This window comes from Botryllus schlosseri, chromosome 12 (genome assembly GCF_051294905.1).
Source record: "Botryllus schlosseri isolate E-star chromosome 12, Bs_hap1, whole genome shotgun sequence".
Classification (NCBI taxonomy): domain Eukaryota; kingdom Metazoa; phylum Chordata; class Ascidiacea; order Stolidobranchia; family Styelidae; genus Botryllus; species Botryllus schlosseri.
In genome coordinates, this window is record NC_137247.1 from 26,280,854 (window position 1) to 26,298,073 (window position 17,220).

The window sequence follows — 17,220 nt, forward strand, 5'->3', positions numbered from 1 at the left end:
TGTCAGGGGTAGTCATTAGCAAGCAGTAGAGAATTCGAAAGAACATTGATATGATTGTTGATGTACAAATTGTAATTCTCTACTAGTTGCTGACGATTACCCCTGACACTGATGGCCAAAGATATTTGGGTTGTTTCATTTGTGTGGTTTAAAAATTTTATGTACATGTAAAGTTATAAGGTTGTAAGGCATATGATAGAAATTATGTATGGTGTAGTAGACAGGTTTCCAAGTAGGCGTGAGTACAATGGTTTATGTAATATAATGCAAGCCGAGCATCTATATACAGACCTTGTGGCTAGGAAATATTCCACCCCAAAACTTACTATTCACAAAGGCGGTAGGAGTAGTGTCATAAATTTCTAATTAATTACCTTACAACTGCAATTAACAATTTTCCCGGAATTGTCAAAACTATGGAGGTTCCTACTTTCAAAATTGAAGGCTGCCGTTAGCGGCTAACGCAAATTGAAAATAAAAACAGAAATGGGGTTAGAATTAAAATGAGTGCATACAAACATTCCACAAATTGCATTATCAGTATAGCAGACATGGGGTGATTACTTCATGAATGTAATCGATTGCGATTACGATTACTTCCGAATGACGTGATTACGATTACGATTACGATTACAGCAAAATCAGCAAGTAGTCGATTACGATTACGATTACATTGGAAAAGTAATCACGATTACTCACGATTACGTTGATTTTGCATCTTAGAGATTATATTGGAAGACAATATATGGATTGCGCTGAAAAGGCCTTATGAGATGACAAACTTCCTTGAAAAAGATGCGTCATTTGCTTGTTACGTCATAATGTACATATTGCTCATTTTTATAATGGGCGATTAATCGCACCCAGCGATTTGCATTCTTGCCAGGTCCATGACTGCCGTACCCCAAATTTCCCAATAGGGTGGGGAGCGAGCTCGAAAGGGACTGAAAAGTATTTCGTAAACCAACATAAATTATAGAGTATTTTCGAGAGATTTAATTAACTTGAAAATTGTGTTTTTTCAAGTTGTAAAATTATGCCATATTTGTGTAATGCTTTCGAAAAAACATGTTGTATGAGCCTACGAACAATTGCCGCTCGATTTAGCCGATAAACATCGATATAGGTGGGTTGGAACCCCCTCAAAATAGTCGGTTCAACAGTTATATTAAAGATATTGCGTCAAAGAAGCTATATTTACCCTATATTTTCAATTGTCAATGTCAATTCACATTCGTGACGTCACTGCTTAAAAATGAAACAATAAAAAACACGTTTTAAACAATGGCCGTCTTTTAAATATATTTGCTTTAAATTGATTTTTGTTTTAAAAGCAGCCCTAATTTATAGTAATATGGATTTAGGTTCCAATCAATAACGTGCCACGACACACCAAAGACATATGCAGTTTCGACCAACACGCGACTTCACGAATGGTGCTACTGAAGAAAGACCTTGGCCCAAACCTAGGGTATGTGCCGATTGTCAATCGCCGCGGTGGGTGGGCGTGACTTATAGTCTGGTCCTTCCAATCTGAGCCCACAATGCAAATGCCACTCCTGGGCACCCACAGAGCATTAAAGACATGACAATTTGTGTGTGCGTCTAACGAAAGTCTTCTTTTAGTCTGCTACGTTTTGGATACGACAATATCTTTTGATTATACAGCATACCGAATGCCATGGATTAACAACATACACCAAATTAATTATAACATTATAATAATATAATGCAATTACCAATGTTATTGACGGCATTCAGTCTTCAACTGGAAAATATCACCCTATGGGGGCCAAAGACCAACGTTTGGACTGGGAGACGAATTGCTGTTTTGGTTCTGATTCTAGCTATATCCCACGCTAACATGATTTATAAGCCCATGGCTATGACGGCAGGTCCCTATGTTGAGTAAAGGATAGTGAAATAACGATTGGCGCCCGTTTCAAGTAGAGTCATGTGAGAATAAGATGAAGAGAACATAAAACTCTGCCTTCAACTTGATACAGATGCAAGCGGCCGTTACGAAAAACGGCAAAAACGGCTCGGTTATGATATTAAACAGTAGCTGTTGATGTTTAATGCTTCGTTTTATTTGACGAGTACAAAATTTCAAATCTTTGTCCGGTGTACATACGTACTACATGGGCCTACTGCTCGCCAATCAGTAACGGTCAGACTGCGTCTAACTAAGCATAACGAAACATCGATACACAAGTTACTATTTCAAACTAGGCAAGTGGTGATTAATTATCCTGCTGCAATGTACTATATGGCGTGTGGAACGTGTTGATAAGCTGATAAACAGCACGGCGGGTGTTCTTACAATCACACTAATGTACGTACATCGAATATCTATTTACTGTGGATACTTGTTACGCAATGACTAGCAAAGCTAATAGGCTACTTCTGACGTAATAATGAGCAATGGCATTTGAAAATAAGACGTTTGTGCTATCACGTAACTGGTATAACATCGCTTCCTTGTTCACGAATATTCAGTTCATTTCATAGTCCTTGTACAAATAAAAAGTAATCGTTCTTTCACAAAAAAATCGATTAGATATGGGAAGTAGTCGATTACGATTACGATTACTTCGGAATTTTTTCGAATGTAATCGATTGCGATTACGATTACTTGAAAATGCTGTAATCGTCGTAATCGATTACGGTTACTAATCGCGATTACCCCATGTCTGCAGTATAGTATCGTCATTTTGTTGTAATTAGTCTAATTAGACCAGGTCTGGGCAAAGTGCGGCCCGCGAAGTGCTATTCTGTGCGGCCAGCAAAAGATTGCATGGAATTCAAAACATAAATGTTGATTTTTGAATGACTAAAACCATAGACTGTATCAAATAAACAGGAAATTCGTTTACTTTGAAGCCTGTTCATTTAGATGCCACGATTACGCTGCCTACTTACCTGACATGCGTAATCCAGATTCAAAATAAAGGCAATGTGGCAAAGTATGCGTAGCAATTGAAGTCACAGGAAATCACTCCTTACATACAGCTTAGTTCAAACCTTCCTTGTTGCCATTGTCAAATTACGCATTATACGGTATGTGTTTCAATTAGTTATGTGATATATTTCCAAGTCCCTAATTCGTAAAACAAGTCAATCACTGCTTGCTATTACTATATGACTCATGATATCACCCATAAAGGATTAACGGGCATGCCCCCCCCCCCCCTGACCCCCCCCTGAAAACTGAAATTCATAGAAGGTTAGAAGGTTTAGGTTTAGAATTTAGAACACTAAATACACTATACTGGAGTCAGGGGTAGACCCGTCTTTTCAGTTTTTGCCGAACATGTCGCCGAGATTATGAATTTTAATTAAAGTCGGTCTTTTGACAAAAACACGAAACACTTGGTCAAGGGAGGGCGAAGTTCAGAAAAACAGCGAGGTTCGCTCAACATCAAGGCTATTTAAGCTGCACACTGCTCGGAAAGCAGCGACAAAGAACACAAGCTTTGTACTATTGCATATACATTCCAGCACAGGGGTTTTCAAACTGGGAGACGTGAAAGCATCAGAAGGGTGGCACGAAGTCGAAGTTTATTGAAAATATTTTTCGCGCTCTGCGCGATATATCTTCAGGTTATAGTTGTTGCTTTGTGTATTGTCCGACTTTATTGATATATTTCAGAATTATCTCATCAACAGCCATAATCTTCCATGCTATCAAACTATCCGTGGGGATTGCTAGCATTCTAGTTGCACTTTTTAAAATTTTTTGATATCAAGATAAGGGCGCGCGAAATTGTTCACTATCATAAAGGGTGGCGTGCCTAAAAAAGTTTGAGAACCACTGTTTTAGATTCTTAACAGAAGAACGTGGATAAGGGTTTTAAGAGAGCCAAGTTGTATCATGTTTAACATTGTTTCGACTCATGACAGCAAATAGATATTATATTTATTAGCTTTTTCATTACCTAATATCAGCACATTCAACTGAGCAGCATTTATTAAGAATGTAATTCAGAAATAAAATTACAATGCACTGCAGAATATAGCTAAAAATTTTAACTCGGCCCGCCAACGTATTTATTTTTCTCATTTGGCCCACGGAGGAAAATAATTGCCCACCCCTTAATTAGACCACTCGAATTCTGTAGTTTTGCTTCTCTGCACAGGAGAGGTTCTCACTCAAACACTGACCATTGATCAATCCACAAAGTGTATGTATTGTATGTATGTATGTATGTATGTAAAGTGTGTGTATTAAAATCGTCATGGTAGTCTGGTTTTGTAGCATTCTTACACTGTTTATACTTCTGTTTCAGAGACAAGTCCCAGAGATCGGCAAACGAAATCTACATCGGCCCGCACACGTACCGCAAATTCATGCATTGCCTTCACACGCTCTACAACACATCGAGCCAAAAGCTCAGCCAAGAAACGGGCCGCTTGAAACACGCTCTAGATACGTTGGAAGAAACAAGAAACGACGCCAGGCTCATGCAGAAAGCTATCGGAGTGTTAAAGTCTCAGTACGGTTCGGCTCAGGTGAAAGTGAAGGAACTGTTTACGAGGCTGACGATCGAAGCTACCAGGCTGGAGAAGTTGAAGGCTTCGCTGGGTATCGGAACTGGGCCTCTCATTGCGTTTCTACTGGTTAGTGTGCATTTTAGCTCAATCGCTTAACCAGATTACTGATACTTAACTCGCATCCTGGATCTTCAACGCTGTGAATCTCAATCCAGAGTTTCCCCAATATGGAATATATACATTAGGGTTGTTCAAATATCACTTTTCTTTCCGGATTCTGAGGATTTAATGATTCAATTTCAAGGTTGCCTAAAAAACGAGGCTCACCAACTTTCGTTCGAGTTTAACTGGTAGATGTGAACACACAGGAGTTTGAAAATTTTGAATTTATTATAAAAAAATATTGATTTTATTTTCTTCAAATTTTACTGTCAAGCCCTTGACATTGTTGAGTTGTGTACTAAAACGACTCAATCAAGTTATTTGAGTTTTTCATTAATAATGCTGGGATTACCCACTGTCAGTGCTCTTTTCGCATATCCAACACTTTCAACGGCAATAAATTCGCATCTACCGGTGAGGAGTGATCAAAAATTGGTTAGCGTCGTTCTTTTAGGCAACTTCACCATTTCATGGGGTTGACAGTAAAATTTGAATTTTTTAAAAAATTTTTAAAAATAATTCAAAATAAATTCAAAAATTTTAATTGGCTCGCCGTCAGCTTCTATTAGTTGAAATTGAGCCGAATTTGGTGAACAGCATTATTCTAGGCTGCCCAACAAGTTAATGAGGAAATCCCCATGTTCCAGAAAAAAACTATTTTGACCAACCCTAGTGTGCATTTTAGAAGGTGTTTCATAGTTCAAATAGACCAGAGGTCTCAAACACGTGGCCCGCGACGGCATTTTGGAATTTCAAGTATTCGACAATATATTCAAGTGCCATATATCTTTTTTTTTAAATATAAGAACTTGAAGTTCACGCTAAAAAGCTATACTATATAAATCACCGAAATCCCAACAAACATCGCTATCACAACACTTTTAAAAGCAACCATGCGGTAGATCAGCGATTACGTCACATTTCTAGTTCATGATGATAAAACATTACCCGTTGATGATTCGTGACTGAAAATTGTGATTTAGTTCGGAGTGACCTAAAATTACTCGATTTCGGATTGACTGAGTGATAAAATAAAAATGACTAGAGTTGAGTCGGGTCAAACGTTAAATTCGGAGAAGGACTTGGTAATCCTACGGACTCAACAATCTATGAAACTCTCATGAGGAATAGTAATGTATCAAAAGGTAGTAGCGTACGTTGCGTAATGCATATAGTTATCTAATCAGGTCAGTGTGACAACCATTGCTATTCTGTGACCCCTGTGACGTATAGCCCTAGTTGGTTCATGATGGGTGTTGTTTGTTCTCTTTATCCATGTTATTATCAGTGGCGAGTAAGGTATAGTAGTACACTCTACAGCTGTGACATATTTTCTTGACCAATTTATTCAACTAGAAAATAGTCTTCGCTCTACGCGCGATTATATGTGAAGGGGCTTTCTGATTTAATATAGGTACCATCTGAAATTGTGTTGAAAATGGACAGGGGCTCCAAGAAATGTTATTGGAAGCAGAAAGGGTACGATCGCTATACAGATAAAGAAGCAATGCTATTACTATGGCTCAATAATGATTCTATTTAAGTTGTTATTGATATGTTCCAATAATGGAAGGCAGAATCTAACGCTGATTTAATTTGACTTTGGCAAGGACAGTAACAATATCCGATACCTATCACGATTCACGACTATACCAAAACCAGGATTAGGCTACATTGCCCAAATGTTCTGATAGCAGCTCAATCTTCAGTAGATTGTAAAATTATCTACATAAAATTGTGGCACGTCCACTCGCTGCAATATTATAACCCGGCAGTTTTACGATGTCATGATGCATCCTCTCTCATCATGTTTTAACTCATTAATTAAAAAAATTATGCCCTGCACAAAATCAATTTTATTCAAATATTTGAAAATGTGATTACTTTCCGTATCAAGCGCAAAGAGTACAATAGTAAATTACATTTCCAAGATGTTTGTGGAATGCCTGTCCGCAAGGTCCCGTCAAATAAGGCCTAGTTAGAAATTATACATTGAATATCCCTATTATTGATGCTGCGGCCTGCGACGTCATCAAAACTAGGAAATTGGCTCGCGAGCACATTTGAGTTTGAGACCTCTGAAATAGACCAATGTCTTTGAAACGTTTAAGAACAATAATGCATTCTCAGGGTTGGAATCAATTGAATCGTGCCGAAACCTTGATCACGTTGATAACTGTGTTGATCATTGTTTTAATTGCTGTGAGGTACCGATTTATTATGGCTGCGAATTTATCCAAAATCAGATTAGGATTATAACTACTGAATTTGCTAAAACTTTGATATTTAATTTAATTCTAGATTAGAAAGAAATGCAACAAAAATCAAGTTCATAACATGTAAAATCAGAGTTCATTATCATATTGAAACATCAATGTTTTGTTGGGATTGATAAAAACATAGCTTTTATGGCGATGCTCTTTAGGTTTGATAAGTTGAGCGTTTATTTTTATCTTCATTTGATTTTTATGACGTAGATTTGGAATGTTCCTTAGAATTCTCTACTAGTTGCTGGCGATTGCCCCTAACGAGTGTCAGCCGAAAATATTCGGCCAATACGAATATATCATTCAATCCAATATTGACGTTTATTTCTTCTCGATTAATGTCAAGGATTGGTTTGGTTTTGGCAGCAAATGCACCGGGATGACGAAGATGATTTGGAAGACGACACCCTGCTGTTGACGGAGGCCAGGGATGAATATGACGATCTTTTCGATCGAGAAATGGAAGCCAATTTGAAATCGAAACGAATGAAAATTGACGAGGATATCGTGGAAGCAAAGTATGCTTTTTATACGAACAACTTTTGGGTATATTGTGCGACGCTAACGATACATATTCTCTCTTCTGGTTGTATTAAACTTGCAAATACGTTGATAAAATCAGTAGTATTCTGACATAAAAATTCCAATATTGTATCATTGGACCAATAATTTAATTTTCAGCTCAATGTATCCTATTTTTAACGTTGTTTTTGGTATCATTTTCATCTAGATCTATATATTTATATTTTAATTTGTTACTATTGTTACAAAATTGCATCCCAATTTTCACCTATTGTCTTATCTATCCAATTGAACTATTTGTTTGGTTGTAAAATTCGTATCTACCGCATGTTGATTGCTTCATTGATTCATATGTCTAGCGCAATTGTTTTCCATGTGTTCATGGTGTACTGGTAATAGTATAAAAATCAAGAGGATCAGTTTTCCAACAAAATTACATCATTTTACCTGACATTTATTACTATTATCAAAAAAGTATTATCGTACCTGACATTTTTCTGACCCCATTTCTACTCTGAAATGCTTGTCATGTTCAGAAAAGTGCTCGAGGACGCCAGATCGAGTCTGGTCACCGCCAAGGCTCAAGTTGAGTCCTGGAGGAATAAAGTGGATAGAGGATGTATTGAGAGGCTCAAGAAATTCCAGAACCCGCCGATACTTGTTGCACAGGTTGGGATTACGTTTGATGAAAAAAGAATCTCAGCATCGTCAGACTTGTGCAAATTAATAGATTTTCAAAATGTGCAACTAAAACTATTCACAAAATCCGTAACTAACCAACTAATCGAAACACAACTAATTAGATTCTATTGTGAAGCAATCCATAAATTTCTCTTTTTTCGAAATTTGATCGATTTTTCATGTGGACATCAGCACAAGTTTGAAATGGGAGGGGTTTTGAGCCCCAAAACCCGCCCCCTGCCTATGTCACTGTTAATAATGATGACTCCGAGCTAGCAATGTCGGCGAGTACATCATGAAACATATCGGAATCACGTTTCACGCCAAACGACGGCAGATGTTTTCTAGTTGTTCAGAAACTGATTTTTTGTAGAACTACTCACTTTTAAACTTCCACTACTAGAACTAGAACTAGAACTACTTACTTTTGAAAATGCGCAACTAGAACTAGGGCTGGAACTGCCTACTTTTCAAAATCACCATTGAGAAGTAAAACTATTCACTTTTCAAAATCATTAATTACAAACTACAACTACTCACTTTTTAAAATCCGCAACTTGAAATAGAACTACTTACTTTTCAAAACTAGCAACTAGAACTACTCACTTTTAAAATCCCACAACTAGAACTAGAACTATAACTACTCGCTCAGAACTCTCAACTAAAACTAGAACTACCGTAGTCAATTTTCAAGACAGGCAAATAAAATTAGAACTACTGGTGCTCACTTCTCCAAACTAACGACAGAACTAGAACTACTCATATTTCCAAACTAGCAAATAGAACCAGACCTAGAATTACTCACTTTTCAAATACCATAACTAGAACTAGAACTAGAAATACTCACATTTCAAAATCCGCAACTGGAACTAGAACCAGAACTGCTTACTTTTCAAAATCTGCAACTAGAACTGAAACTGCAATTACCCAAAATAAACAGCAATTGGTCCACCGCCAACTAACTTGATTTGTAGTTTGTACAAGTCTGGAACCAACCACTAAAATGCACTGTGTTTAATTTGCACTGTCTTATAATATACATTTTACTCTGACCTATTCAGGTTCTTGAAATGGTAATGGCTCTGGTCGGCGCAAACCCATACCTTAACTCACGCACCGACCAACCTTCCCAAATGGGTACCCGTAACGATATGAAGACCCCCAAAACCAGCAAGAGCGACCACGCCATGGATTACGAATCAAGAGTGTCTTCTGGAAGCACCCTCAAGACTGCAAGGAAAACAACTACGAAAAATAAATCTATGAGCAGACGGCAAAGTACATTCGGTAAGTCTTAGTATGTAGCTGGGTTAAACAAATTAGATTAGAATTAGAACAACAGCTACAAATATTCCACATTAGATTACAATTGGAATGATAGCTACAAAACTATTTCCAAATTAGATTAGAATTAGATTTAGAGTCACATTTTTACACATTAGATTAGAATTGGAATGATAGCTACACAACTTTTTCCAAATTAGATCAGAAATGGAATGATGGCTACCCAGATATTTCCAAAATTAGCATAGAATTAAATTGATAGATAAACTTTTTTTCAAATTAGATTAGAATGAATATGATAGCTACACACTTTCTCAAATTATATTAGAATTGGAATGATGCCCATCAATTTTTTCCAGATTACATAAGAGAGAGATTATATAAAATTACTGAATTTACAAAAACTTATTGGTAATTGAATTAAATTCTGAATTAGAAAGACATACAACAAAATTATATAGTTCACTTCACTCGCTTACAATCAGACAACTTTAACTATCTAATTGTGTAACTTTGAACAGAACAGGGTATTGTGATGGCAAAAATAGACAAAAAATATATGATACAGCATTTTTTGTAACTTGTTTATGAAAATTACTTGTATACGGAAAGGATATTACCCAGGGATGTAATGACTCGAGTCGTGATTTTCATTGTAATTTCGAAGAATAGTAAAGTCACCACACTGTTGGTATTTCGCCTATTTGTATTGGTACTTGAAAATGCGACCAGAAACTGTTAAAAGTGAGGAAAATGAGTATATTTTAAATGCGAACCATTCGATATCACCCAACAGAGTTATAAAAAGTGGGTTTAACAAGACTTTAACTCGAAACTGAGCAGTCAACACAATGACTTGGACTCGGACTCGAGTCATAATACTCGGACTCGGCCCTCTGCTCGGTGACTCGAACTCGAACTTGACTCGGTTGTGAATTAAAAATGACTCGACTTGACTCCAGTCAAAACTTTAAAAGTCAGCTTGACTTGTGACTCGGAGCCTTGGTGACTTGGTTACAACCCTCATATTACCATTCCAAATGATGTGGTATGATCTGAATTTTAATTTTATTGTATTTCTTTCTAATCCTGAATTCAAAATTAAATTTCCAATTGTTTGCGAATTCTGTGATTCTAATTCTAATTCTAGTCTAATATGGAAAAATCACATAGCTACAATTTTAATTCGACAAATCAGCAAATTTTCTCGCTGTACATCTCTGGTTCTGGTCGATTTTACATTACGTTATCTATTCGTAGGTGCTGGTGGTGGAAAGTCAGAAGGGTTATCTGGCGTGGACAGAAATAAATGGAAGGCCATGCAGAATTTCATGAACGACACTCTCAGATTTGTGGAGATGATCCATTCGTAAGTTACTTTGATCAAATTTCAAATGAACATCTCTCAGTAAACTCATTCTGGTGTAATACCGATCAAAGTGATTTGCTGGCGAAGATTTCCTTACTGTTATTTATTATTATACCTCATTTCATGTTAGTGCTATCCAGATGAATATTTTACGTTCAATTCAGGGTGAATTGGGAGAGCGGCTTGGAACCAAGCGTCCTCGCCGAAGTGGAATCGTTCCTTAAAAAAGGCAAAGAAGGACCAGGTGTTACCGGCGAAGGCTCGCTTTTGGAACACGCTACTTCAATTCAAGCTCACAAAAACCCAAATGGTATGCATTTCTATCACGACTGTATTGTGAAAACATGGTCTACGATCACTGTAAATAATATTGCAAGGAACCTCACCTTCATATTGATTGATACAGGCTGCTTCTTTAATTTCTCATAAGCACTCAAAGTATCATCAGCTTGTGATTGAGCTGTAAAAAAGCTCAGAGTGGATACACGTACCAATATCAATGTATTGTTGATTGCTATGTTCAAATTATGTACCACAATGAACTTATGTAAAATAATAGCATTGAAAATTCTGATAATCAGCTTGAAAATGTTAGCTTGTCAAGGTTAGTCAATCCAATCCCTACCATGACTATCTGTTTTAGTACAAATACATGTACAAATATCAGTAACCTTGTCCGCATGTATAATTATATATACTTGAAAGCAGAGTGCCTTTTGCTGTGTAGCTTGGTTGTTGTGTGTCTTCTCCAGCTAACCACTGGGATTGATTTAGCGAACCCCAGTGTTGATATATCATAACATACAGCTTCTGATTATACTCTTCGTTGACGGAGCCTTCTAGTTTCCCTGCATAGCATATTTGCACTTGCAATTTCAGCCGGGGGTATCACCATATCCTCAGCCAGATACAGCAGTGAAGACGCGGCCGTCTTAGTGGAATATGTCATCAGCATTGTGGAATATACCAGGTCAGTGTGAGGCTAATATTTTTAATCCTGACCGCTTGATCCTATTATGTATTCTTGTTAACTGTAGACTTTGCGGACCTTTGCGGCTTGCTACGGACAAGCTGACCAGTCTCGAATTGGAATTGGAACAACTGAAACGCGCCGAATTGGATGATCTCAAGGTACCAAGTTCTAAAATCAAGAAAATTACATTCTAAATATTGACTTTTGATGATTTGCCTCCATGATCCGAGTGCTCAAATGTGAGTTAAGCATTTGTTATAATGATTGGAGTCGACTAATGAGAAATGGTGTTTTCCAGTACTCCTAGAACGCGCTCCTTGTCACCAAGAGGTAATTTACCAACCAGAATTATAGTTTCGATACTATTTTTCTCTGAAACAGTTAAAACAAAGCTACACACTAGGACTGTTCAAAATTAACTTTTTTTGTCGTATTTTTGCGGCTATTAGCTAAAATTGTTAGGTTGGATGAAAAAACGTTGAGCATCAAATTTGGATCAGTTCGAACAAGTATAAGTGAAGTTACAGAAATTTTTGAATTTATCATGAAATATTTAAAAAAAATTCAAATCGTACTGGCCACCCCATGATATTGTTGTTACACAAATTTGAAGCAGTTCCAACTCGTAGAAGCAAAGTGATGTGAATTTTTGGATCATGATTCTGGGATTACTCACCTTAAATGCTATTTTTTAGGTCCAAAACTTTCAACTGCAATAACTTCGTTTCTGCCGGTTGAAATTTAGCCAAAATTGTTTGGTATCGTTTTTTTAGACAACTTGACAATTTCACGGGCTATCCAGTAGAATTTGAAGAATTTTTTTTTAATATTTGATGATCAATTCAAAATTTTCAAACTGCTGTAGCTTCATTTCTACCGGTTGGAATGGAGTCAAATTTGGTGCGCAACGGTTTGTTTTGAGCAACTTAACAGCCCTAATATCAACAAGTCCTTCCCTTCCAACTATTGCTATTACGTTTCTCACTAAGATGCTGGTGAAGAAAGATGATAACGAAGACGATTGGGAGAGAGACGCAGCAGGAGATCACGCAGATGTCTTCAAGGAAACATCCACCGATGGTTTAACTGCTGATGACGTTCTCAAGATTTCAAACTTGGTGAACGAGATACAGGAAAAGTAAGTCGCAATTAATTTACAGGATGTTTGGTTAGCAAGGAATATGCAAAGGTTAGCAAAACTATAATCAGCGTTTCTGAAGTAGAATTAACGCCGTACATCTATAATCACACTTTCGAAATTGTAGACCGTATGAAATTAACTGGAAGTGACCATTGACATTACCGATAGGTATAATCTATATAATCTAGAAATACATCCACATTTATCATGATGCAGAGGCTATTTCACGAGTGTCTTGTGACAATTTCACTCATAAACGTGACAAAATAGCTTATCCGAAAAACAATTTTTACTTTTACAAAATCAAAAGTATGAGAAGTATGTAGTTTAGGACCATAACTGCCCGATTAAGGAAACTAGCAAGTCGAAAACCTAACTTTCAGGTGGCTAGGCCTACCCCCATCACCATGAAATTTTCACGGTCGCTAGATGTTGCTATGCTATATACAAAAAAAAATTAATTCTTCCCTGCAGATTGTGGATTTGAAGGAGAAAAAATGCACCGACATGGATAATCCAAAATCTCAAAATTGTGAAGCTCTTTTTTTAATCTAACGCCTTCTTTAGGAAGTACTAGGACAGTGCTGTGTTATGCTAAAATTTGAAGGTATATGTGCAACCCGTCTTGGAGAAATTTCATTTTGAAATTTTGAAATTTCAAATTTCAGTTCATTTTTTCAAAAAATTTGCTGTGAAACTCTGTAATTCCGAGTAAGGTAGACCTAGGCCAAATGAATTTTAGCATAACATAGGTCTCGATGTTGGCTTTTCAAAAAAACCTGAGTGAATGCTGTACGACATATATGTCATACAAATTTTTGATTTATCATGAAGCTGTTCAACAAAGTTTTACAATGGAGAAAAACGTTACTAAATATTTTACCAGTAATAAAAGATACTAAACCGGTGCCGATGAAAATCGAAATTATGAAGTTTTTAGATATGATAAGGCCATGAGGTAAGAGTATAAGTACTATGTTGATAGGCCTATTTCAAGTCAGGAAAAAAAATTGATAATTTTCATGTCTTTTCCAAATTTTGACTTGCTAGTCGCCTTACGTAGTTTAAGTTGTCCTCTTGAGAGAGAGAGAGAGAGAGAGAGATATGGTATTCTTTTTCGCCTGCACCATCGAGATGCTTTGACGACGGAGATGCGATACGGCCTTTATAGTAAGGTCATCTAGTCTGCAACCTCGGTTTTTTCTCCTCCATGCTATCCGTGATTGCTGAGCGCCTAGCAGGATAGCCGCGTATACCAGTTTTCGATTCTTTGGTCTGACCCGGCCGGGGATCGAACCCACAACCTGCCGATCGAGAAGCCGGACGCACAACCATTACACTATCTCGCTCGGCTTGGAATGTAATGAACTCTACTGAAACTTTGCAGCCAACAATACAGTTGTATTTTCATTCTCATTGCTTGGCACCAAGTTTTTCGAACTTGACCAGCCAAACACAGTTTTTTCAAGCCTGGAGGACAAACTGGCTTACTCAGCGGAAACCACTGTAGGAGTACAGATGGGCCAGATTATCAGCACATTGATATCTTATGCACTTGATTGTCGTTGCTATCTTTCCCCGCAGTTTGATAACACTGGTCAACACATATTTTTAGGCAGACAAAGTAAGATATCCTGTATTAATTTCAAGCCTATTTTCAGATATGACAACGCTGTCGTCCGGAAGCATCATCTCAAACACGAGCTGCAAACCTCAAAAGAAAGACTCAGATCTGCCTTGGCTACGTTGGAAAGGTAGGCCTGCATCGATTTGTGTCCTTGATACTATATTAATTGCTGTCGTTGGGATTGATGGTGCTGAATTTTACAATGATCAATATTCTGATAGTCATATCGCTACATTTATTCACCTGACATTGTGATGAAAATAGAATAACAGGTATTTGAAATAGTATCACAAGAAATTAAGGAAATTTGAAAATAAGTTAACCTGCTCAGAACCAGAGCACCAATCGGTGGCTATCAAAGTAATCATTGTTGGTAATCAAGATGAAGTGGAAGTGAGGTCTTGAATATCTGCTCAAGTACACGTAGAATTCCACCAAAATACAGACTAATGCAATAAATTTTGATGAAGTTAAGAAGTGATTTTTGCAAATTTTGGCCTGTTGCCATTAACGTTCACCAAAATATGAATATAATGACAACATTTGATTTTAAGCTATAAATTTTGGACATATTTAGTCCCAACTTTCGCTAAATTTTGACTTTTTGAAGAATTTCTGCATTTACTGCCTTACCTTTTGAGCAAATTTGAATCTTTATGACAAATTTTGACCGAACGCCATCAATATGCAACAAATTATGACAATTTTTTGACCTAACGCTGTACGATTTCACCAAATTTCGATTTTTGACTGATTTTTATTCCAACTCTATAAATTTTGACCAAATTTTGACTTTCTTGACAAAAAATTCACCCCAATTGGTAACAATTTAACCCCTTCCTATTCCGTTAACGCGTTGACCTTTTACAGCCTGAAACCTCTGGAAAACGCGTGGAAAATGGAACTGGAAGAAAGCGTGACCGTGGAACAAGTTCTGACCAACTGCATCTTGGCCGCAGCTTATTTAACCTACTGCGGTGGCATGACCATCGACGCCAGACGTAGGATGGTCGGCTTTTACAGCCATGTCTGCAAGCATTTTGAATTTCCGCTTCCCAACAAAATGCTATTTGACAATCTCAAGTAAGGGCCGGTCAATTTTATATCATTTTGCTGCACTAGGGGCTTCATTAATAGAGTATTAAAAACCAGGCAAAATAGCCCCTGTATCATAGGAACTGAATATATTATTGAAAATTCAACCTATTTGCCAGATTTGTGCCAACAGAAGTTGTTCTTGTATAATCTAATAATAGTACATTATGCTTAAGCCAACTGTTCACCTAGATCAGTGGATCCCAAACGGTGTGGAATTCCCCATTGGTGGGGAATTCAGTGGTTTCTAGTGGGGAATAGCCGCGTTTGTTCAAAATTATCTACAGGACAGTCTTCATATTCACGGATAGACATGCGCAACTACCGTTACAAGTTAACTGTTCTGGAATGTATGTATCGAAAAATATATTGCGTGTTGTTCACAAAACCTCATTTTTAACTCTGGGTGGCCAATGATGGCGTCACAAACGCATCCAGCACGACTATTTAGACGTGAAATAACGCTTTCACAAAATTTTGAGTGTTACTGATATCAGTTCACAATAAGTTTTACGTTGCGGTTATAGGCGATTGTCTTACGTACTGGTGTGGATGTGTGTCTTCTGTAATCAAACAAGCAAATAGCTGCTTGTGATGACAAAAGTGTTGGGTAGGGGGGAACAGGACCATAACTGCCGCATCCTAAATCGAGCTCGAAGGGGCCCAAAATGATTTCGTGAATTAGCATAAATTATGGAGTATTTTTTTAGAAATATATGTCACTTTTTCATTTTTTTTTTGCGCTAGGCGCGCGATTTAATATTGCCAAATATCTTGATTATTGGGTACCCTTCCCCCACGTAGAGTTTATAGAAATGGAGACTTCGGCGTCGGTCATAACTGCGCCACGACGCACCAAATATGAAGTTATAGGCCATGTAACATGCAACTCCAAGAAGTGTGCCAGAACGATCAGCAGCGAGAAGACCTTGGCCGGGAAGGAATGCCCTTGTGGTGACAGAAAACTTCGATATATATACAATATACATATGTTTAATTGTCCATAGGTGGCTAAATGGCTGGCGCTGAATGTTCATGCCCTGGCGATCTGAACCCCACAGGACAAATACCATCCCGCAGGGAAAAATTATTTGTCAGTAAAGCAATACCAATTTGAAATCGTGTGTCTTTTAGTTTGGGCGATTTCCATATCTTTTGACATACAAGCAGATATATAGGAGGTCACGAAATAGCACCATGTAACGAAGTCAATATATCAACGTGTCTGCCCGAAGATGTTGAATTCATATTTAGGGGTCCTACCTTTTCCAACACACCTCACTCAGCTCTACTGGTAAATCTGTTTGCGTGAGCAGAGAGGGGATAAAAAGTTGATAGCAAAATATATGCAATTCCCGATCATATTGACCGATTCAAACATGGATTATATAAATTTTTCGCACATCGCCCGTTTACGGTCCTGGTGGGGAATGAAGGGTCGGAATAAATCTGGAGTGGGGAATGAACACAAAAAGGTTGGGAACCATTGACCTAGATTATCAGAATTTTGAACCGGTGATGTCATATTTTGTGATACGATTTTTGATATACATTGTTCTTTCCAATCCTCTACTAGTTGTTGAAGATTACCCCTGACGAGTGTCA

General features: G+C 37.4%; 1 protein-coding gene across 2 annotated transcripts in view; it reads left to right on the forward strand.

The window, feature by feature from the left end:
* LOC145452809 (dynein axonemal heavy chain 5-like) overlaps positions 1 to 17,220 on the forward strand; it is a 104,205-nt gene that overhangs the window by 69,675 nt on the left and 17,310 nt on the right. For both annotated transcript variants that reach the window (XM_080330948.1, XM_080330949.1), the window contains 11 exons: positions 4,290 to 4,620; positions 7,290 to 7,441; positions 7,982 to 8,114; positions 9,188 to 9,413; positions 10,671 to 10,779; positions 10,944 to 11,089; positions 11,659 to 11,749; positions 11,817 to 11,910; positions 12,742 to 12,890; positions 14,555 to 14,647; positions 15,391 to 15,603. In XM_080330948.1, the coding sequence (XP_080187074.1) occupies positions 4,290 to 4,620; positions 7,290 to 7,441; positions 7,982 to 8,114; positions 9,188 to 9,413; positions 10,671 to 10,779; positions 10,944 to 11,089; positions 11,659 to 11,749; positions 11,817 to 11,910; positions 12,742 to 12,890; positions 14,555 to 14,647; positions 15,391 to 15,603 (1,737 nt within the window). The remainder of the gene's footprint in view (positions 1 to 4,289; positions 4,621 to 7,289; positions 7,442 to 7,981; positions 8,115 to 9,187; positions 9,414 to 10,670; positions 10,780 to 10,943; positions 11,090 to 11,658; positions 11,750 to 11,816; positions 11,911 to 12,741; positions 12,891 to 14,554; positions 14,648 to 15,390; positions 15,604 to 17,220) is intronic.